The 24,109-nt window shown below is 46.1% G+C and overlaps 2 protein-coding genes across 5 annotated transcripts; both read left to right on the top strand.

Moving 5' to 3' along the window:
• The first annotated feature begins 954 nt into the window (after positions 1–954).
• Positions 955–23,798, top strand: LOC110517426 (stromal interaction molecule 2). The gene is made up of 12 exons (XM_036972449.1): positions 955–2,596; positions 6,560–6,690; positions 7,431–7,542; positions 9,190–9,301; positions 9,590–9,705; positions 10,355–10,532; positions 12,232–12,409; positions 15,918–16,079; positions 17,453–17,553; positions 18,660–18,904; positions 20,211–20,403; positions 20,678–23,798. Exons 1-12 carry the CDS (start codon positions 2,440–2,442, stop codon positions 21,912–21,914), a joined length of 2,922 nt encoding a protein of 973 aa, XP_036828344.1. The 5' UTR covers positions 955–2,439; the 3' UTR covers positions 21,915–23,798.
• Positions 10,559–12,046, top strand: LOC118947553. 4 transcript variants are annotated; one of them, XM_036972457.1, is made up of 5 exons: positions 10,559–11,005; positions 11,044–11,163; positions 11,262–11,441; positions 11,480–11,659; positions 11,698–12,046. In XM_036972457.1, exons 1-5 carry the CDS (start codon positions 10,955–10,957, stop codon positions 11,806–11,808), a joined length of 642 nt encoding a protein of 213 aa, XP_036828352.1. In that variant the 5' UTR covers positions 10,559–10,954; the 3' UTR covers positions 11,809–12,046. The 4 variants fall into 4 exon arrangements, with proteins under 4 accessions (XP_036828352.1, XP_036828351.1, XP_036828348.1 ...); XM_036972456.1 differs by having other exon boundaries at positions 10,560–11,005; positions 11,044–11,223; positions 11,262–11,381; XM_036972453.1 differs by having other exon boundaries at positions 10,564–11,005; positions 11,044–11,223.
• Positions 23,799–24,109: the final 311 nt, after the last annotated feature.

The following is a 24,109-nucleotide window of genomic DNA, read 5'->3' as shown; positions in this document are numbered from 1 at the left end:
GCGTCCATCATTTCAATGCTCATTGAAACACCAATTCAACGCCGATTTCATACATAATGTTAACTGGACTATATGTAGAACGTTCATTTGAAGAGATGGTAATTGGGTCTCGGTGTTTCGTAGTCTAAATTCGGTGTACTTGTCTTCAACTGTTCGCTAAATATAGATATATAAATATAGCCTACCTTTTCTTTAGTATTTTACAGATCGAAAGATGACAAATACATTTATTCACAATCTGCTATGAATAAATCCGGTTCTAGAGTTTTCGTTAGCCTAACTAAATATGTTTTGATTTAATTGTGTGACTTCCAGTGTACATAATTAGATGTTTCGTGATTACGGGGTGGCAGAAGCCTAGCGGTTAAACGCGTTGGAAAACCATTACAGCGTCGTGACTTTAGAATGGTCGAAGATGCACCTCCTCGCCCTCCTGACTGCTATCGTTGACTTCCATCTGAAATCCTCTGCTTTTGTAAACCAACTCAAATACGCGCAAGGTCTTTCATATACTTTACAATGGTCATGCACATGTCTGATGTTTACTGGGATGTCGTAACACCCTACATTATATTTTATAATCATATACTTTACAATGGTCATGCACATGTCTGTGATGTTTACTGTGATGTCGTAACACCCTACATTATATTTTATAATCACCCACCCTGCTTCCTGATAGTCTCAAACACATACTTTGTGACAATGTTCACACGCAGTAACAATGCCCTCTCCCAAACCCCCCACGCTCTTCGGAGCCCGCTGACTCCCAGGGATGGACAACTGTCACCTGCACATGCGCACAGGGTAAAGGTCAGCTCCAAAGCCGGCCCCCTTTTTTATTTTTAGGTTCTCAGGGGGGTTGCCGGGGCGAAAGACGACACCCTGTTTCTCTAATCAGAGAGAGAGAGACGTCCTCGTCCGCTTGCTCTGTTCATCAGTGTCTCCACGTCCGTGCGCGCGTGTGTAGAACGCAGCCATTTACAAGTATTTCTAACTCCATCGAATAGCCTACTGTGTCTGATATAGACGTCATCAAAGAAGGCCTTTTAACAGGTGTCCAAACACTGGTTAATCCCATCCACATGACATGACCCTCGGGTCTGGGAAACATGACTAAACAGTCGGGAATTAGCCTTGACGCAGGCATACACGCGTGCACAAACGGATCCAACGGACACGCAGTCAAGTGTTGACCGGAAAAATTGTGTGCCGGAGTATTTGTGCAAGTTGCTGGGACAGCTACCCTTAGTGTCATTTAATCTCTCTCTGTGTGTGTGTGTGACAGTTTCGCACAAGATCGTCACGACAAGAGAGAGAGAGAAAATATATATTTACATGGAAAACTCTGGAGAGTTGCCATCTCTATAACGTGGTATTGTATATGACTGCAGTATTTGACAGGATATTGAACTGTGTGATCAAAGAACTTTCAGTGCACACTGGAACTGCATTTAGAGCGTTGGAACTGGATTTAGAGTTTTGGAACTGGATTTAGAATTTTGGAACTGGATTTAGAGCTTTGGAACTGGATTTAGAATTTTGGAACTGGATTTAGAGCTTTGGAACTGGATTTAGAATTTTGGAACTGGAATTAGAGCTTTGGAACTGGATTTAGAACTTTGGAACTGGATTTATAACTTTGGAACTGGATTTAGAGCTTTGGAACTGAATTTAGAACTTTGGAACTGGATTTAGAGTTTTGGTCCTGGATTTAGAACTTTGGAACTGGATTTAGAACTTTGGAACTGGAACTTTGGAACTGGATTTAGAACTTTGGAACTGGATTTAGAACTTTGGAACTGGATTTAGAGCTTTGGAACTGGATTTAGAACTTTGGAACTGGATTTTGAATTTTGGAACGCTCGATTTTTTTATCTCCATAATCCCGATCAAATTCAACCCGTGGATTTATTTTGCGGAGAGAGAGCTTCGGTCTCACTCAGATTTCCTTGCTGTCGAAGTTTCTATTGGACATTCTTATCGGATATAATAATCTTGGATTCAAACCATTCTTGTTGTAACTCATGATAAGGGTTAAAATAATGATTTAACTTTAACACCCCATAGGCCTAGGTTATTTAGGGACAATTCCATTTTCTTTTTTTGGATAAAAACTTGTTGGCAGCCGTTGGAATTGTAACCCTTTCTGGAGTTTTAATGTAACGGTTGAGTTGTTTTATAATGTTATCGAATATTTCACCATATCCCCTTGGTTAGTTTCTCAACCCGAACCCAATCATTAGCCTCACATCTCTGAATAACGGTTCTGTTAATAGCTCAATCTGATCGCCGAACACTTGCGCACGGTGGTGCATGTGAGTGCTGGCAGTTGACATCGTTAACCAACCGGGTCTCGGTTTGTGTAGCCGACATCTGTTTTGTGGATCTTCTCCCGGTTCTCTCGCTCCCACCGGGGTGAGAGTTTCTCTTAACCCCATGATGTTGCTCCTTTCCCCGGTTCTCCTCCTTCTGTTCCGCGTGGTCTTATTCGAGGCTTCGCAGGGAATCATCCAGGACAGCGGCTACTATCACCACAATGACCCGGAATTCGGACTCACATTTGCCGGCCAAAGAACGGTGTTCGACTCGACAGGTAAAAAATGACCCCCGAATGACTGACGGTGACAGTAAGCGTGGATAGCCGTAGGTTAAAAATGGGTCCATACACCCTCATTACCCTGAAGTAAACCCTGCTCCAACATGGATCTAGCAACGATTGGATAGGTGAAAATCAATGGGTCCACACATGTAGTTGAAACACAACCACTTGAGTCAGATCAGTGCAGATCTGGGTCAAATAGCATCAACACTTTCTTATCCTTGAGCTGTGCGTAGTTTGCCCGGTGTAGTGGAACCTGTGGAATATCCCCAAAAGTAAATCCAGGCGCAACTAAACTAGCTACATTTGTTTGGCCCAGGGTCTGCAGATCTTTGATTAATCAAGATAAGTTATTCCAACCACGGGGTCCTGAAGCAGGATCTCGCGGAGACAGGGGAGTGACAACCGTTAACTGTTATGCACGTGTTTTGCTCACTCAGCGGTTATCTGAGCTCCGTGTTAAGGAGGAGTCATCAATGTTGAGAAACAAACTGGCATGGTGGAAATGTACCGTTTTAACAACACCTCTTCGGTGACTGGTCCTATCATTCTATAGTCGCTGGGACACATGGAGTTGGGGACACATTGAGTTCGCAGGACATTTGGGCATTGGAGATGGGCGCAGGTGTTGCGTGGCATGGTACTCTCGCAGCTGCTTGTAGCCAAACATAGTTTAGATGCGGGATGGTTCATCGTAATTGACACATTCAGACGCAGGGAACCACTGGGCATTGAGAATTGGAGATGAGCACTTCGGCAGGGCAAGGACCAGAGATGTGCTTTGGAGTGGGGCAATTCCATGATGACGGAATTCCGTTGCGATTTAGATGCGTCACTTTAGAATTTAACAAACCATGTCACTCTATAATTACAAGTGTCTTTTTTTCGTGCGCACTACACGATTGTGTATACAGGGAATTTCAATCACAGATAAAAGACACAGTAGGTTACTTCAGACAAACGATCAAGAGGAGAGTACAGTACAGTACATTAGAGGAGAGTACAGTACAGTAAATTAGAGGAGAGTACAGTACATTAGAGGAGAGTACAGTACAGTACATTAGAGGAGAGTACAGTACATTAGAGGAGACTACAGTACATTAGAGGAGACTACAGTACATTAGAGGAGAGTACAGTACAGTACATTAGAGGAGAGTACAGTACATTAGAGGAGAGTACAGTACATTAGAGGAGAGTACAGTACATTAGAGGAGAGTACAGTACATTAGAGGAGAGTACAGTACAGTACATTAGAGGAGAGTACAGTACATTAGAGGAGAGTACAGTACATTAGAGGAGAGTACAGTACATTAGAGGAGAGTACAGTACATTAGAGGAGAGTACAGTACAGTACATTAGAGGAGAGTACAGTACATTAGAGGAGAGTACAGTACATTAGAGGAGAGTACAGTACATTAGAGGAGAGTACAGTACAGTACATTAGAGGAGAGTACAGTACAGTACATTAGAGGAGAGTACAGTACATTAGAGGAGAGTACAGTACATTAGAGGAGAGTACAGTACATTAGAGGAGAGTACAGCACGTTAGAGGAGAGTACAGTACATTAGAGTACAGTACAGTACATTAGAGGAGAGTACAGCACGTTAGAGGAGAGTACAGTACATTAGAGGAGAGTACAGTACATTAGAGGAGAGTACAGTACATTAGAGGAGAGTACAGTACAGAGTAGAGTAGAATACGCTACAGTAGAATAGAGTAGAATATAATAGAGTAGAGTAGAATACATTACAGTACAGTAGAGCACAATACAGTAGAATACTGTACTGTACAGGAGAGTACTGTGCAGGAGAGTACTGTGCAGGAGAGTACTGTACAGGTGAGTACTGTACAGGTGAGTACTGTGCAGGAGAGTACTGTACAGGAGAGTACTGTACAGGTGAGTACTGTGCAGGAGAGTACTGTACAGGAGAGTACTGTGCAGGAGAGTACTGTGCAGGAGAGTACTGTGCAGCAGAGTACTGTACAGGCGAGTACTGTGCAGGAGAGTACTGTACAGGAGAGTACTGTGCAGGAGAGTACTGTGCAGGAGAGTACTGTACAGGAGAGAACTGTGCAGGAGAGTACTGTGCTGGAGAGTACTGTAGAGTACAGTTTGGTTCATTACAGTACAGGAGAGCACTGTGCAGGAGAGTACTGTGCAGGATATTACTGAACAGGAGAGTACTATAGAGTACAGTTTGGTTCATTACAGTACAGTAACTCTAGTGTGTATTATACTCAAGTGTACAGTACAGTGTAGGACTGAACCAATCATGGACGTCTATGTTTGGGCCAAATCAAGTCTGGACCAAACCTAAAAAAATGACATCTGTGGATGTTGAAATATATACCTGGTCCAGACCGTACCAAAAAACAAAAACTATTCTGTGGACAGAAGGCCGACTGGCCACATTTCAACTACTTTTCAACATCCACGAACATCCAGTGTCGGTCGGTGCTCAGTGACTAAGAACGGCAGGTTACAGTGAAATAAAGTTTTAGGAGCAACAACGGCTCAGCCGCGAACTGGTAGGCCACACAAGCTCACAGAGCGGGTTGTCAAGAGCGCCGAAGCACGTAAAACGTAAAAAATCCTCCGTCCGTCGGGTTGCAGAACTTATTAATACTGAATTACAAACAGCCTCTGGAAGCAACAATCAGCACAAGAACTGTTCATTGGGAGTTTATTAATGAAATGGGTTTCCATGGCCCGAGCAGCCGCACACAAGCCTAAGATCACCATGGGAAATGCCAAGAGTTGGCTGGAGTGGTGTGTAAAGCTCTCTTACATTGGACTCTGAAGCAGTGGAAACTCGTTCTCTGGCAGTCTGACGGACTAATCTGGGTTTGGCGGATGCCAGGAGAACGCTACCTACCCCGAATGCGTAGTGCCAACTGTAAAGTTTGGTGGAGGAGGAATACTGGTCTGGGGCTGTTCTTCATGGTTTGGGCCCCTTAGTTCCAGTGAAGGGAAACTACAGCAAACAATGACATTCTAGACGATTCTGTCCTGTTTCAGCACGATAATGCCTCTGTGCAAAAAGCGAGATCCGTACAGAAATGGTTTGTCGAGATCGGTGTGGAAGAACTTGACTGGCCTGCACAGAGCCCTGACCTCAACCCCGTCTGACATCTTTGGGATTGTATTGGAACGCCGACTGCGAGCCAGGCCTAATCGTCCAGCATCAGTACCCGACCTCACTAATACTATTGTGGCTGAATGGAAGCAAGTCCCCGCAGAAATGTTCCAACATCTAGTGAAAAACCTTCCCAGAAGAGTAGAGGCTGTTATAGCAGCAAAGGGGGTACCAACCCCATATTAATACCCACGATTTTGGAATGAGATGTTAGACGAGCAGGGTGTCCACATACCTTTGGTCATGTAGTGTGTATTGATAAACCTTGTACTGCAGTGACCTAAATCAGGGTCACAAAGTATCCACCTCACACACATGGTTCTGGGCTTAAACAAAAGAAGACACCTGCACCATGTCAGATATAGAGTTGAAATGTATTACATTTAGAGTTTGCATCACAATATTTACACTTCATATACATCACAGAAGACTGAAATACAACCAAACTGTTAGACATAGAAACACCAATATTACAGTTTATATACATCACAGAAGACTGAAATATAACCAAACTGTTAGACATAGAAACACCAGATGTACACTTTATATACATCACAGAAGACTGAAATATAACCAAACTGTTAGACATAGAAACACCACATTTACACTTTATATACATCACAGAAGACTGAAATATAACCAAACAGTTTGACAGAAACACCAATTTTTTTTGTCAGTTAATTTTGTTTTAAAACTAATACTGAAAAAATCTGAATAACATTCCACCACGAGGCCACTAGAGGGCGCTGATTGGTCAATTGACTGCAGGAAAGGGCTTCCTGACACATTGATACATGTGTTGATTGACCATCTCTATAGACCCATGCCTGGTGGTGTCACCTCCCTGTATGAACGAGGCCGACCGATACAGTCTGGAGGGACTGAGGAACATCCACAGAGAGATGGATGACGACCAGGATGGAGGGATAGAGGTGGAGGAGAGCGTGGAGGTACGTAACCACGGAGGAGGGATTCAGGTGTGTTTTGATTGGACAACCGATGGTAGGGGTCTTTAATTCAGTGACATGCTGTGTGTATGTCCTCGTCGACCAGTCAGTCAGTCTGTCTGTCTCGTGATTCCTGTCCTGTCAGTTTGTTTAAGCCACAGACACTAGAACCCCTTTAAGTGAGTCCAGATTAGAAGTGTAGAATGTTGGACTGTTTGTCCCAGAACTCCAGAACTCATCAGAATGTCGTCCAGGGCTAGATGATCCATGGGATTGGGTTGCTGTTACCGTGGAGACGGGAGGGGAGGGTGGCTGACATTCCTGTTCCCATCACATGAAGAATCCAATTACAGCCAAGGATAGATTCCAAGATGGTGGAACGCACACACACGCACGCACGCACACACACACACACACACACACACACACACACACGCACACACACACACACACACACACAGACACGCAGTCTATTTTATCTCTAAACTAAAACGTCTTGGTCCTTATCACCGGTGCAGTTGACAGTCGTCAAACTAATGTGGAAACTTAGAAAGGTTAAGGATGTGTGAACTGTTTATTAGACATGCGTGGTTGTGTGTCGTTGGCTTAGTGTGTGTTAGACGTTTACCTTTTGACATTAAGCTGTAAACTTTTCATAATCTTGTGTGTGTGTGTGTGTGTGTGTGTGTGTGTGTGTGTGTGTGTGTGTGTGTGTGTGTGTGTGTGTGTGTGTGTGTGTGTAGTTCATCATCGAAGACATGAAACAGCAGCCGACCAACAAACACAGCCGTCTTCACAGAGAGGACCAGCACATCACCATAGAGGAACTGTGGAGGGGCTGGAAGTTCTCAGAAGGTACGCTGTGTGTGTGATTACGCAATCTGTTATTACATTCACAGTTTCTTCATTACCAAACCCTCTCCCCTCTCTCCCTCGTGCTCTCTCTCTCTATCCCTCTCTCTCTATCCCCCTCTCTCTATCCCCTCCCACTCTCTCTATCCCCTCCCACTCTCTCTGTCCCCATCTGACCTCCCCTCTCTCTATCCCCTCCCACTCTCTCTGTCCCCATCTGAACTCCCCTCTCTCTATCCCCTCCCACTCTCTCTATCCCCTTCCACTCTCTCTATCCCCATCTGACCTCCCCTCTCTCTCTCTATCCCTCTCTCTCTATCCCCTCCCACCTCTCTCCCTCGTGCTCTCTCTCTCTATCCCTCTCTCTCTATCCCCCTCTCTCTATCCCCTCCCACTCTCTCTATCCCCTCCCACTCTCTCTATCTCCATCTGACCTCTCTCTATTCCTCTCTCTCTATCCCCCTCTCTCTATCCCTTCCCCTCTCTCTATCCCCCCCCACTCTCTCTATCCCCTCCCTTTCTCTCCCTTCCTCTCTCTATCCCTCTCTCTCTATCCCCCTCTCTCTATCCCTTCCTCTCTCTCTATCCCCATCTGACCTCCCCCCCCTCTCTCTATCCCCTCCCCCTCTCTCCCTTCCTCCCCCTCCTCCTCTCTTTATCCCCACCTGACCTCCCCTCTCTCTCCCTTCCTCCCCCCCTCTCTCCCTTCCTCCCCCTTCTCTCCCTTCCTCCCCTCTCTCTCCCTTCCTCCCCCTCCTCCTCTCTCTATCCCCATCTGACCTCCCCCTCTCTCCCTTACTCCCCTTATCTCTCCCTTCCTACCCTCTCTCTCCCTTCCTCTCCTTCTCCCTCCCTTTATCCCCCTCCTCCTCTCTTTATCCCCTCCCCCTCTCTCCCTTCCTCCACCTCTCCCCTTCCTCCCGCTTCTCTCCCTTCCTCCCCCTCTCTCTCCCTTCCTCCCCCTCTCTCTCCCTTCCTCCTCCTCCTATCTCTATCCCCATCTGACCTCCCCCTCTCTCTCCCTTCCTCCCCCTACTCTCCCTTCCTCCCCCTCTCTCTCCCTTCCTCCCCCTCTCTCTCTCTCCCTTCCTCCTCCTCCTCCTCCTCCTCCTCCTCCTCCTCCTATCTCTATCCCCATCTGACCTCCCCCTCTCTCTCCCTTCCTCCCCCTCTCTCTCCCTTCCTCCTCCTCCTCCTCCTCCTATCTCTATCCCCATCTGACCTCCCCCTCTCTCTCCCTTCCTCCCCCTCCTCCTCTCTCTATCCCCATCTGACCTCCCCCTCTCTCTCCCTTCCTCCCCCTCCTCCCCTCTCTACCCCTCCCCCTCTCTCCCTTCCTCCCCCTCCTCCTCTCTCTATCCCCATCTGACCTCCCCCTCTCTCTCCCTTCCTCCCCCTCCTCCTCTCTCTATCCCCATCTGACCTCCCCTCTCTCTCCCTTCCTCCACCTCTCCCCCTTCTCTCCCTTCCTACTCTCTCTCTCCCTTCCTCCCCCTCCTCCTCTCTCTATCCCCATCTGACCTCCCCCTCTCTCCTTTCCTTCCCCCTCTCTCCCCCTCTCTCCTCCCCCTTCCTCTCTCCCCCTCCTCCCCCCTCCTTCTCTCCCCCTCTCTCCCCCTCCCTCTCTCCCCCTCCTCCTCTCTCTATCAGTCCATAACTGGACTCAGGATGAGGTGTTGAGGTGGCTCAGGGAGTTTGTAGAGCTGCCCCAGTACGAGAAGAACTTTAAAGACTTCAGAGTCAACGGCAACACCCTCCCCAGGTGAGAACGGCCAATCAGAAACCTCAGAGAGGCACTTCCTGGTGGGCACAGCCAATCAGAAAGCTTCTTACTGAACGTTACTGGCCAATCAGGTAACACACCCTAGTTACAATGTCCATTTGGTAGATTTTGAGTCATCACTATACAATTACAAAGAAATCCGAAGCAGCTCAATTTGTCTAATTAAAACGCTGAATAATATCAGAACAGAAAGAGAAACACAGTCCAATCAGATGGAGAAAGATCCAATCAGAACACTCAGAGCTGGTGTTATTGTGATGCGTGCAGGATAGCAGCCAATGAGCCGTCGTTCCTGAGTGGCCAGCTGAAGATCGTGGACCAGAGAGACAAACAGAAACTCAACATCAAGGCTCTGGACGCGGTGCTGTTTGGTGCTCCTATACGTGTGTAGACAGTACACACACACACACACACACACAACACACCACACACACACACACACACACACACACACACACACACACACACACACACACACACACACACACACACACACACACACACACACACACACACACACCACACACACACACACACACCACACACACACACCACACACACACACTTTGTGCATTTGCTCATGTCCACTGATTATATTGAGAAGCGCTAAACAAATGAAATAATCTTCCTCCTCCTCCCCTCTCCTCCTCCTCTTCCTCCTCCCCCTCTTCCTCCTCCACTTTCATCATGACTGTCATCATCATTATCCTCATCCTCCTCCTTCCTATTCTCTCTCCTCCTCCTCTCTCCTCCTCTCTCCTCATTCTCTCTCCTTCTCCTCTCTTCTGCTCCTTCCTCTCCTCCTCCCCTCTCCTCCTTCTCTCTCCTGCTCCTTCCTCTCTTCCTTCTCTCTCTTCCTCCCCTCTCCTGCTCTTTTCTCTCCTCTTCCTCTCTCCTCCTCCTCTCTCCTGCTCCTCCTCTCCTCCCCCTCTCTTCTGCCCCTTCCTCTCCTCCTTCTCTCTCCTCCTTCTCTCTCCTCCTCCTCCTCCTCCTCCTCCTCCTTCCTTTCCTCCTCCTCCTCTCCTCCTTCAGGCCCACCCCATAACTACATGAAGGACTTGTTGCTGATAGTTTCTGTGATGATGGGTGTAGGAGGCTGCTGGTTCTCTCAGGTCCAGAACAAAGCTTCCAAAGTCCACATCTCCAAGATGATGAAGGACCTGGAGAGTCTACAGAGTGCTGAGCTCAGCCTCAGAGAACTACAGGAACAGTGAGTCTCTATGACTGTGTGTGTATTGAGGGGTGTGTGTGTGTGTGTTTGTTGCTAACCTGTATGTGTGTTTGTTGCTAACCTGTATGTGTGTTTGTTCCTAACATGTGTGTGTGTTTGTTGCTAACGCGTGTCCTCGTCCTGATACCAGGCTGGAGCAGGCCCAGTATGTGGTTGTTGCTATGACACCAGGCTGGAGCAGGCCCAGTATGTGGTTGTTGCTATGATACCAGACTGTTGCTATGACACCAGGCTGTTGCTATGATACCAGGCTGTTGCTATGATACCAGGCTGGAGCAGGCCCAGTATGTGGTTGTTGCTATGATACCAGGCTGTTGCTATGATACCAGGCTGGAGCAGGCCCAGTATGTGGTTGTTGCTATGATACCAGGCTGGAGCAGGCCCAGTATGTGGTTGTTGCTATGATACCAGGCTGTTGCTATGACACCAGGCTGGAGCAGGCCCAGTATGTGGTTGTTGCTATGACACCAGGCTGTTGCTATGACACCAGGTTGTTGCTATGATACCAGGCTGTTGCTATGACACCAGGCTGGAGCAGGCCCAGTATGTGGTTGTTGCTATGATACCCGGCTGTTGCTATGACACCAGGCTGGAGCAGGCCCAGTATGTGGTTGTTGCTATGATACCAGGCTGTTGCTATGACACCAGGCTGGAGCAGGCCCAGTATGTGGTTGTTGCTATGACACCAGGCTGTTGCTATGACACCAGGTTGTTGCTATGATACCAGGCTGTTGCTATGACACCAGGCTGGAGCAGGCCCAGTATGTGGTTGTTGCTATGATACCCGGCTGTTGCTATGACACCAGGCTGGAGCAGGCCCAGTATGTGGTTGTTGCTATGATACCAGGCTGTTGCTATGACACCAGGCTGGAGCAGGCCCAGTATGTGGTTGTTGCTATGACACCAGGCTGTTGCTATGACACCAGGTTGTTGCTATGATACCAGGCTGTTGCTATGACACCAGGCTGGAGCAGGCCCAGTATGTGGTTGTTGCTATGATACCCGGCTGTTGCTATGACACCAGGCTGGAGCAGGCCCAGTATGTGGTTGTTGCTATGATACCAGGCTGTTGCTATGACACCAGGCTGGAGCAGGCCCAGTATGTGGTTGTTGCTATGACACCAGGCTGTTGCTATGACACCAGGTTGTTGCTATGATACCAGGCTGTTGCTATGACACCAGGCTGGAGCAGGCCCAGTATGTGGTTGTTGCTATGACACCAGGCTGTTGCTATGACACCAGGTTGTTGCTATGATACCAGGCTGTTGCTATGATACCAGGCTGGAGCATGCCCAGTATGTGGTTGTTGCTATGATACCAGGCTGTTGCTATGACACCAGGCTGGAGCAGGCCCAGTATGTGGTTGTTGCTATGATACCAGGCTGTTGCTATGACACCAGGCTGGAGCAGGCCCAGTATGTGGTAGTTGCTATGACACCAGGCTGGAGCAGGCCCAGTATGTGGTTGTTGCTATGATACCAGGCTGTTGCTATGATACCAGGCTGTTGCTATGACACCAGGCTGGAGCAGGCCCAGTATGTGGTTGTTGCTATGACACCAGGCTGTTGCTATGACACCAGGTTGTTGCTATGATACCAGGCTGTTGCTATGACACCAGGCTGGAGCAGGCCCAGTATGTGGTTGTTGCTATGACACCAGGCTGTTGCTATGATACCAGGCTGGAGCAGGCCCAGGAGGAGAAGCGTAGCGTGGCAGAGGAGAAACAGAACCTGGAGGAGAAGATGAGGGATGAGATCATGGGAGCCCAGGAGGAGGCGCACAGACTCCATCGGCTCAGAGCTGGAGCCGTCAGTCAACTGAGTAGACTGAGATACGCAGAGGAGGAGCTGGAGCAGGTAGAGAACCTTACCTTACCCTGCCTAACCATACCCAACCTAACAACTGAGCAGAATGAGATACGCAGAGGAGGAGCTGGAGCAGGTAGAGAACCTTACCTTACCTTACCCTGCCTAACCATACCCAACCTAACAACTGAGCAGACTGAGATACGCAGAGGAGGAGCTGGAGCAGGTAGAGAACCTTACCTTACCCTACCTAACCATACCCTACCTAACAACTGAGCAGAATGAGATACGCAGAGGAGGAGCTGGAGCAGGTAGAGAACCTTACCTTACCTTACCCTGCCTAACCATACCCTACCTAACCATACCCTACCTAACCATACCCTACCTAACAACTGAGCAGACTGAGATACGCAGAGGAAGAGCTGGAGCAGGTAGAGAACCTTACCTAACCTTACCCTACCAAACAACTGAGCAGACTAACCTTACCCTACCTTACTTTACCTAACCTAATCTTACCCTATCTTACTTTACCTAACCTTACCCTATCTTACTTTACCTAACCTTACCTTACCCTATCTTACCATACCGTATCTTACTTTATCTAACCTTACCCTATCTTACTTTACCTAACCTTGCCCTACTTAACCTTACCCTACCTAACCTTACCCTATCTAACCTTACCCTATCTTACTTTACCTAACCTTACCCTATCTTACTTAACCTAACCTTACCCTACCTAACCTTACCCTACCTAACCTTACGCTATCTTACTTTACCTAACCTTACCCTATTTTACTTTACCTAACCTTACTCTATCTTACTTTACCTAACCTTACCCTACCTTACCCTATCTTACTTTACCTAACCTTACCCTATCTTACTTTACCTAACCTTACCCTATCTTACTTTACCTAACCTTACCCTACCTTACCCTATCTTACTTTACCTAACCTTACCCTATCTTACTTTACCTAACCTTACCCTACCTTACCCTATCTTACTTTACCTAACCTTACCCTACCTTACCCTATCTTACTTTACCTAACCTTACCCTATCTTACTTTACCTAACCTTACTCTATCTTACTTTACCTAACCTTACCCTACCTTACCCTATCTTACTTTACCTAACCTTACCCTATCTTACTTTACCTAACCTTACCCTACTTAACCTTACCCTACCTAACCTTACCCTACCTAAACTTACCCTATCTTACTTGACCTAACCTTACTCTATCTTACTTTACCTAACCATACCCTACTTAACCTTACCCTACCTAACCTTACCCTATCTTACTTTACCTAACCTTACCTACCTTACCCTATCTTACTTTACCTAACCTTACCCTATCTTACTTTACCTAACCTTACTCTATCTTACTTTACCTAACCTTACCCTATCTTACTTTACCTAACCTTACCCTACCTTACCCTATCTTACTTTACCTAACCTTACCCTATCTTACTTTACCTAACCTTACCCTACTTAACCTTACCCTACCTAACCTTACCCTACCTAAACTTACCCTATCTTACTTGACCTAACCTAACTCTATCTTACTTGACCTAACCTTACCCTACTTAACCTTACCCTACCTAACCTTACCCTACCTTACCCTATCTTACTTGACCTAACCTTACTCTATCTTACTTTACCTAACCATACCCTACTTAGCCTTACCCTACCTAACCTTACCCTATCTTACTTTACCTAACCTTACCCTATCTTACTTGACCTAACCTTACCCTATCTTACTTTACCTAACCTTACCCTACCTTACCCTATCTTACTTTACCTAACCTTACCCTACCTTACCCTATCTTACTTTACCTAACCTTACCCTATCTTACTTTACCTAACCTTACTCTATCTTACTTTACCTAACCTTACCCTACCTTACCCTATCTTACTTTACCTAACCTTACCCTATCTTACTTTACCTAACCTTACCCTACTTAACCTTACCCTACCTAACCTTACCCTACCTAAACTTACCCTATCTTACTTGACCTAACCTTACTCTATCTTACTTTACCTAACCATACCCTACTTAACCTTACCCTACCTAACCTTACCCTATCTTACTTTACCTTACCTTACCCTACCTTACCCTATCTTACTTTACCTAACCTTACCCTATCTTACTTTACCTAACCTTACTCTATCTTACTTTACCTAACCTTACCCTATCTTACTTTACCTAACCTTACCCTACCTTACCCTATCTTACTTTACCTAACCTTACCCTATCTTACTTTACCTAACCTTACCCTACTTAACCTTACCCTACCTAACCTTACCCTACCTAACCTTACCCTATCTTACTTGACCTAACCTTACTCTATCTTACTTTACCTAACCATACCCTACTTAGCCTTACCCTACCTAACCTTACCCTATCTTAGTTTACCTAACCTTACCCTATCTTACTTGACCTAACCTTACCCTATCTTACTTTACCTAACCTTACCCTACCTTACCCTATCTTACTTTACCTAACCTTACCCTATCTTTCCCTACCTCACCTTACCCTATCTTACCTTACCTCACCTTACCCTACCTAACGTAACCCTACCTAACCTTACCTTACCTTACATACCTAACCTAACCTTACCCTACCCTACCTAACCTAACCTAACCTTACCTTACCTTACCTTACCTACCTAACCTTACCCTACCTAACCTAACCTAACAACCCTACCTAGCCTAACCTTACCCTACCTAACCCAACCCTACCTAACCTTACCCTACCTAACCTAACCTAACATCCCTTCCTAACCTAACCTTACCCTACCTAACCCAACCCTACCTAACCTTACCCTACCTAACCTTACCCTACCTAACCCAACCTAACCCTACCTAACCTTACCCTACCTAACCTTACCCTACCTAACCCAACCCTACCTAACCTTACCCTACCTAACCTAACCTTACCCTACCTAACCTAACCTAACCCTACCTAACCTTACCCTACCTAACTCTACCTAACCTAACACTACCTAACCTTACCCTACCTAAACTTACCCTACCTAACCTTACCTACCTAACCTAACCTAACCCTACCCTACCTAACACTACCTAACCCTACCTAACCTAACCCTACCTAACCTAACACTACCTAACCCTACCTAACCTAACCCTACCTAACACTACCTAACACTACCTAACCTAACCTAACATAACCCTACCTAACCTAACCCTACCTAACACTACCTAACCGAACACTACCTAACCGAACACTACCTAACCTAACACTACCTAACCTAGCATAACCCTACCTAACCTTACCCTACCTAACCTTACCCTACCTAACCCTACCGTACCTAACCCTACCTAACCTAACCCTACCATACCTAACCTAACCTTACCTACCTAACCTTACCATACCTAACATACCTAACATACCATACCTAACATACCTTACCATACCTAACCTTACCCTACCTAACCTTACCCTACCTAACCTAACCTTACCCTACCTAACCTTACCCTACCTAACCCTACCTAACCTAACACTACCTAACACTACCTAACCCTGTGTGTGCGTGTGTGTATCTAGGTTCGGGGAGCATTAAAGAAGGCAGAGAAGGACATGATGGCGTACTGGTCTGTCCCGGAGGCCCTACAGCTCTGGCTACAGCTGACCCACGAGGTGGAGGTGCAGTACTACAACATCAAGAAGCACAGCGCTGAGCTGCAGCTCAACACAGCCAAGGAAGAGGTAGGAGACTGATTAGTTGGTTGGTTGGTTGGTGGATTAGTTGAGTGGGTGGTTGATTTGTTGTTGAATTAGTTGGTTAGTTGGTTGGTTGGTTGGTTGGTTGGTGGATTGGTTGGTTGGTTGGTTGGTTGATTGGTTGGTTGGTTGGTTGGTGGATTAGTTGATTGGTTGGTTGGTGGATTAGTTGATTGGTTGGTTGGTTGGTGGATTACTTGATTGGTTGGCTGGTGGATTACTTGATTGGTTGGTTGGTGGATTAGTTTGTTGGTTGGCTGGTTGATTGTTTGGTGGATAAGTTGATTAGTTGCTTGGTGGATTAGTTGATTAGATGGTTGGTGGATTAGTTGATTGGTTGGTTGGTGGATTAGTTTGTTGGTTGGTTGATTGGTTGGTGGATTAGTTGGTTGGTGGATTAGTTGTTTGGTTGGTTGGTGGATTAGTTGATTGGTTGGTTGGTGGATTAGTTGATTGTTTGGTTGGTGGATTAGTTGGTTGGTTGGTTGGTGGATTAGTTGGTTGGTTGGTTGGTTGGTTGGTTGGTTGGTTGGTTGGTTGGTTGGTTGGTTGGTGGATTAGTTGGTTGGTTGGTGGATTAGTTGGTTGGTCGGTTGGTTGATTGGTTGGTTGGTGGATTAGTTGATTGGTTGGTGGATTGGTTGGTTGGTTGGTGGATTAATTGGTTGGTTGGTGGATTAGTTGGTTGGTCGGTTGGTTGATTGGTTGGTTGGTGGATTAGTTGATTGGTTGGTGGATTGGTTGGTTGGTTGGTGGATTAATTGGTTGGTTGGTGGATTAGTTGGTTGGTGGATTAGTTGGTTGGTTGATTGGTTGATTGGTTGGTGGATTAGTTGATTGGTTGGTTCGGTTGGTTGGTTGGTGGATTAGTTGATTGGTTGGTTCGGTTGGTTGGTTGGTGGATTAGTTGGTTGGTTGGTGGATTAGTTGGTTGATTGGTCCAATACTACAACGTCAAGAAACACAGTGCTGAGCTGCAGCTGGCCACTGCTGAGGAGGAGGTAGGAGAGAGACGTAAACCAATCAATCAGTTTATTGATTCATCAACTGATTGATTTCCTTTCACTGACTTCACGTAGGAAGAAAGAACATAGGGGCTGTAATTAACCCCTGGTGTGGACATGACCAGGACAATGCATTAAACAAGTCATCTGTCCTCCATATTAACCCTTGGTGTGGACATGACCAGGATAATGCATTAAACTAGTCATCTATCCTCCATATTAACCCTTGGTGTGGACATGACCAGGATAATGCATTAAACAAGTCATCTATCCTCCATATTAACCCTTGGTGTGGACATGACCAGGAGGATGTGACCTCATATTAACCCCTTGGTCTGTGTATATCCTGTCCAGGCAGAAAAGATCAAGAAGAAGAGGAGTTCCCTCATGGGGACATTCCACGTGGCTCACAGCTCCTCACTGGACGATGTTGACACCAAGATCCTGGAGGCCAAGTGAGAGAGAGAGAGACACACACACACATTTTTCTATCCTCGTGGGGACCTAAAAATGGATTTCCATTCAACATCATCTTTTTCCTAACCTTAACCCCTAACCCTAACCCTAACCCCTAACCCTAACCCTTAACCCCTAAGCTTAAAATAGCAGGTCCCCACGAGGATAGAAGAACAAGATCACACACACACACACACACACACACACACACACACACACACACACACACACACACACACAGTGTTAATTTAGTCAACAATAACTATGACAAAAAATACTTGTCAGCAACCTATTTTTCCTGCCTGAAACTATGAAGATAACGAGACCAGATGGCCTGGAGAAAAAACCCATAACTGTAACACATTACTTTGAATTTCAGTCGATGGAAATGTGACGAGACGAGAATTCCACGTTAGACTAATGGACATTTTAATTTGACATGAATCTACTTTTCATCCGTTTTGTCCAATCCTAACCATGCATGCAGAATATGTTTTAATGTAGGCCTCTCATTGGCAGAATTAAAGTTGTGTGATCTGATTGAGCTGATCTGCCTGGCTCTCCCACACAGCTCCCAGGCAGTCTCTTCAGTCACTCTTCAGTCTTTTGAACTGATGTGAAGCCAAGACACTGGACTTGTAACTAACCTCAACTAGAAACCTTGTTTACTCTCTTACTTACATTGTAACTAACCTCAACTAGAAACCTTGTTTACTCTCTTACTTACATGGAGGCTATTTTCTGATTTGATTACATCAGAAGCTCAATTTTCCCATGTTGTGCTGTTGTTCATTCATCTGTGCCAACGGTCCACAACTGTGAGTTGCAGTTGGTGTTCTCGTGTTTTTGTGACAGAGTTGACGTGGGTTTTTGTGACGGAGTTGACGTGGGTTTTGGGACGGAGCCGACGTGGTTTTGTGACGGAGTTTTTGTAACAGATTTGACTTCGTTGTGTCACGGTAACATACTAAACTAATGTCTGTTGTGTTGACATAGCTGACATGTTACTATATTATAACAGTCTGCACCTGTGTGTTGGATCACAGGAACGCCCTACCAGACGTTAACTAGCTGACATAAACTGTGCATTTGTCATCCCTCACAGGAACGCCCTATCAGAAGTCACGGCCTGCCTACGGGAGCGTCTCCACCGCTGGCAACAGATAGAGCGTCTGTGTGGTTTCCCTCTCCTCAGGAACTCTGGCCTGGCCAGCCTGACAGCCACACTGTATTCAGACTCTAACTGGGTGGCGATGCCCAGGGTGTCTGTACCCGCCTTCCCTTCCTGTCATGAAACAATACAAGGCTCTCTGGAGGATCTGATGGAAGACCCCTCAGCATCCATCTTAGGTAGGTTATAGCAATCAGTCGCTCAGTTGGTCAATATAATGAGAATATAATATGGTCATTATTAAGGAGACATGTTTATGCAAACAGATTTACAGCACGGTGAGTGTATGTTTATGGGAAACACCGTGGTAATCAATCTCATGCCCATACCTAGTCAAGGGCCTGACGATTAGTTCACACGTTGAATCAGGTGCTAGCTCTGGAATAGATCAAACACATGGTACGGCTGGGGGTCCTGAGGGGAGGTTTGGCACGGCTGGGGGTCCTGAGGAGAAGTTTGGAACGGCTGGGGGTCCTGAGGAGAGGTTTGGAACGACTGGGAGTCCTGAGGAGAGGTTTGGAATGGCTGGGAGTCCTGAGGAGAGGTTTGGAATGGCTGGGAGTCCTGAGGAGAGGTTTGGAATGGCTGGGGTTTCTGAGGAGAGGTTTGGAACGGCTGGGGTTTCTGAGGAGAGGTTTGGAACAGCTGGGAGTCCTGAGGAGAGGTTTGGAACGGCTGGGGTTTCTGAGGAGAGGTTTGGAACAGCTGGGAGTCCTGAGGAGAGGTTTGGAACGGCTGGGGTTTCTGAGGAGAGGTTTGGAACAGCTGGGAGTCCTGAGGAGAGGTTTGGAACGGCTGGGGTTTCTGAGGAGAGGTTTGGAACAGCTGGGAGTCCTGAGGAGAGGTTTGGAACGGCTGGGGTTTCTGAGGAGAGGTTTGGAACAGCTGGGAGTCCTGAGGAGAGGTTTGGAACAGCTGGGGTTTCTGAGGAGAGGTTTGGAATGGCTGGGGTTTCTGAGGAGAGGTTTGGAACAGCTGGGATTCCTGAGGAGAGGTTGGGAACAGCTGGGAGTCCTGAGGAGAGGTTGGGAACAGCTAGTTGTCCTGAGGAGAGGTTGGGAACAGCTGGGATTCCTGAGGAGAGGTTGGGAACAGCTAGTTGTCCTGAGGAGAGGTTGGGAACAGCTGGGAGTCCTGAGGAGAGGTTGGGAACAGCTAGTTGTCCTGAGGAGAGGTTGGGAACAGCTGGGAGTCCTGAGGAGAGGTTGGGAACAGCTAGTTGTCCTGAGGAGAGGTTGGGAACAGCTGGGAGTCCTGAGGAGAGGTTGGAGAACCACTGCCATATCTGATTCAAGGTTTAAGTGATTAGCTGCTTAGTTGAATCAGGTTTAGTTTTATTTTTGCGAGGTTTTCCATTAATAGGTTTTCCATAAAATTAACAAAATAAAAAAAATTCACCAAAATTGTCCCCAAAATTTGTCCCACATTTTTCAGAGATTTAGTTAAAAAGTTATGGGGTATGTTCCCTTCCCTTTGCAACCCTAGTTCCACCAATGAAGCGCTCCCCTCGCTCTCGTGGCTCTACCTCCACCGTGTGTCGTCAACGGCGTTCTGGACACGCCTCCCCTTCCTCTTCCTCATCCTCCTACTCTGACCCCGATATCCTGATCCCTATCCACACCACGCTCCCCTGCTTCGAGGAAGAGGAGCAGATCTTCATCAACGCCCAGTGGAGGGGGTGAGTCGCACAATTTCAATTCAGTCAATTTAGGAAATAAACTGAAGTTTCAATTCGGATTCCAATTTTCTACAATGCTTCTCTGTGTCCACAGATTACAAGGTGACTCATGGTGACACTTACAGTATTTTCAATGTATGATTGAAACTTTGTGAACCTTTATGGAATCTTTGTCTCTCTATATATGTTCCTGTCTCTCCTTCTCCCTCCCCCTCTCCCCCTCTCCCCATCTCCCCCTCTCTCTCTCCCCCTCTCTCTCTCCTTCTCTCTACAGAGATTCTCAGGTAATTTATTCTGACAGGACCCCTCCTGTCAGCAGAAGGTCATCAGAACCTTCCGGAACGGAATCCCCCGTTTGTAAGATATCTAGAGAAGAACTGGAAGCTTCCTTGGATGAAGCCACATTGAAGACATCATCTAAAGACGAGCCGGACTATTCTTCTGTGGACAACAGTGCTCCAAGGAAAATGCAAAGAGTCAAAAGTGAGACTTCCATGGACCCCCCCGCCGACGCAGCAGCCACAAAGGTCTTGGGTCGTTCGATAGACAACGTCTCAAGGAAGTCATTCAGAGACGAGTGTCACGAGGTTCCGTTGGAGACTCACGTCTCAAAGAAGAGGTCTCTTCTATCTAGAGACGTGATCGGTGTGTCTCTGGACACCGGCTCCAGGCAGATGATGAGAGAGAGCTGGGGAGAAGCCTCATTCAACAACTCCATGAGAGGAAGACCCAGAGAAGAAATGGTGGCGGCCGTTGGAACCCCAACGAGAAGGATATCCCGAGAGGAGGTGGACTTCTTAGCCGACGGCGCTCAGAGGAGGATGGCGATGGCCAGAGACAAACTGACCCTTCATCTGGACAGCAACTCTTCTCACAAGATGCTCAGTAAGAAGATGGAGTTCCCAGTGGAACCACCATCTGCCGCCACGAGGAAGATATCGATAGACGAACACCATGAGATGTGCTCTCACACTAGCAGACGAACAAACAGCGATAAGGTTGACAGATCCATAGACACTCCCACTGGGAAGATCTACCCGGACAGGGTCGACAGTACCCCAGAAATCCCCAAACGGAGGATATCCAGGGAGGAGTATACGGTGTCGTCCCAGGTGGTTCACGATCCCCAGGTTTTGGATTGGGGTCAGTTCGGACAACCTGACCTCACCTTGTCCACACCATGGAAACAAACCCAGACACCTGACCCTTATACCTCCGACCACCTGACCGAACTGGTGTATGACGGTATTCTGGAGAAGTCCTGTATCACCCCAGCAACGACCCCTGACCTGCCCCAGAGGATCACGGAAGGAAGAGAGCGAGAAGGGAATCCTCCTGTGCCGCCCCCGAGGAGCAGCCGGTCCCTAAACACGTTGCCCCCGGAGATGAGAGGCGAGAGGCACCAAAAGGACAAAGACAAAAGCACGAAGTCGTCCAAACTCAAGAGCCTTTTTAAGAAGAGGAAAGATCATACCCCAGAACTGCCACAAGGGGGCCTGAACAATCTCTGACCGGTAACTGGAATTTAAACACTTTAATGTAAATTCTTTAACCAGGAAGTTTCTTGAGGCTATGAAACTCTGGATAAGACCTCAGCCAGGAAAAGCTGAGAGGAAACATGAACATTAGTCTTATAGATTTGATTTTTCAAAAAAAACGACACGGACTGTTTGGCTGGGATTACATGTTTGAAAGAAAAAAACATGAGCAATAGGATTGCTAATTTTTTTTCAAAGCCAACAAAGACTGATTTTTGAAACCCAGAAAAATAGTGTTCTGGCCGATAACGCGCAGATTGCCGGACAACATGTTATTTTGGCAGTCAACGGGCAGGTACCAAACTCTTGAGTTGACATAGCAGTCTCTAAAACGGATTAATCTCGTACTAGACTGAATACTCTGAAAACAGGAACACAGTCGATGCTATAGTTTCGGTACTATTTTGGTACTACAAAGCAGAATCAATTAACCAGCTATCTTTTAATCAACCGTAGTTAACCATCTAACTTTGATAAATAACCAGAAATAACTATTAATTTTCTGGTTCATTTAAGAAAAGCTAAACTTAGATACGTGTGTCTTTGGTTGTTTAGTCAATTAGACAATGCCCATTTCAAGCTTAAAGCTATTTTCATAACGTTTAGGCAAGTTAGCTGGCTAACTCATTGATCCTGCTTTTATAGTATTGTCCTCAGAGGGACAAAGAGGATGAAGTGTGTAAGATAACCCATGGTGCCCAAATGTTGTCTCTGCAAGGAAGTCTTAATAAGTAGACCAATGATGGGTGTCCCGTTTTCAGCTTCGTTTGGAAGCAGTGTGATCCCATACCATGTTTGATCGCCTCCTATGTTCAGCGTTGGGTGTTTAAGAGCTGAGATATTTATTTCTTGACTAGGGAGCATTTCTTTGGAGCTCTTCTCCTGTACGATAGAAGCAACTGTAGTTTATTTGGATTGGGGGAGTGCTGTTCAGTGGTTCCTTGACTTTTTTCCTCAGTGCAGTCACAGTGCTGTTCAATGGTTCCTACACCTTGTTCTCAGTGCAGTCACAGAGCTTTGCTTGGGGGGAGATTTCTAGTATGTGCACGGTTGCAACATTTAGGTTTCCCAGGTTTTCCTTGAATCCTGGTAAGAAGATTCCCAGAATCAAGAGGGAAAATCTGGAAATTAGTTGAAAAGTGTGTTTACATTTTTTTTTCACTAGGCAAGTCAGTTAAGAACAAATTATTATTTACAATGACGGCCTAGGAACAGTGGATTAACTGCCTTGTTCAGGGGCAGAACGACAGGTTGTTTACCTTGTCAGCTCGGGGATTTGATCTAGCAACCTTTCGGTTAGTGTCCCAACACTCTAACCACCAGACCTGTTGCTTTTGGTTTCTTTTGTAACTGAGCTTTTTTTAAACAAAATGTATCTAATTTAAATTAGCTTGTTTTTTGAGAATTGTTCTGTTCTTCGTCTTTGTGGAAGTCCAGTTTTTCTTTTCAAGGTGATTGGTTTACTGGGTTTGAAGGGGGGATACTTTGGGGGGATAGTTTCTCAAAACCTTTATGTAAAAATGTTTTTTCATGACATCTTTTACTTGTTTGGTAATTAAATAAAATGTATTTTATTGACTGTTTTACAGTCTTGGGTGTCTAGGATAGAGTCAACTATATCTAAAGAAAGTCTTGGGTGTCTAGGATAGAGTCAACTATATCTAAAGAAAGTCTTGGGTGTCTAGGATAGAGTCAACTATAGCTAAAGAAAGTCTTGGGTGTCTAGGATAGAGTCAACTATATCTAAAGAAAGTCTTGGGTGTCTAGGATAGAGTCAACTATATCTAAAGAAAGTCTTGGGTGTCTAGGATAGAGTCAACTATATCTAAAGAAAGTCTTGACCAAGTCAAGGTCCCAGAAAAGGACTAAAATACTTAATTGAAAGGAAACTTTGTATGCATTGATAATGATGAATTTTAAAAATAATTTTAACAACATTTCAAATGTTTCATTGTTTTGTAAGTATTTATTGCTTGGTGGCAGTATATTCTCAAATAAAATGCTAAAACATCGCTACAGATAAAAGTAAAGATAACCTTTTTACATAATTGAGAAGGGAATAAATGTAATTGTTCTAAAACACCTTGGGTAGTGGGTGACACACAACTTTAATAAAAAAGACATAAAGCCTAAAGGCTCCATTAACAAAACGTATTGCACGATTTTCT

The sequence above is a fragment of the Oncorhynchus mykiss genome, unplaced genomic scaffold (assembly GCF_013265735.2).
Source record: "Oncorhynchus mykiss isolate Arlee unplaced genomic scaffold, USDA_OmykA_1.1 un_scaffold_161, whole genome shotgun sequence".
Classification (NCBI taxonomy): domain Eukaryota; kingdom Metazoa; phylum Chordata; class Actinopteri; order Salmoniformes; family Salmonidae; genus Oncorhynchus; species Oncorhynchus mykiss.
Note: the sequence above shows the minus strand (reverse complement) of the source record. Positions and strands in the feature narration are given on the sequence as shown.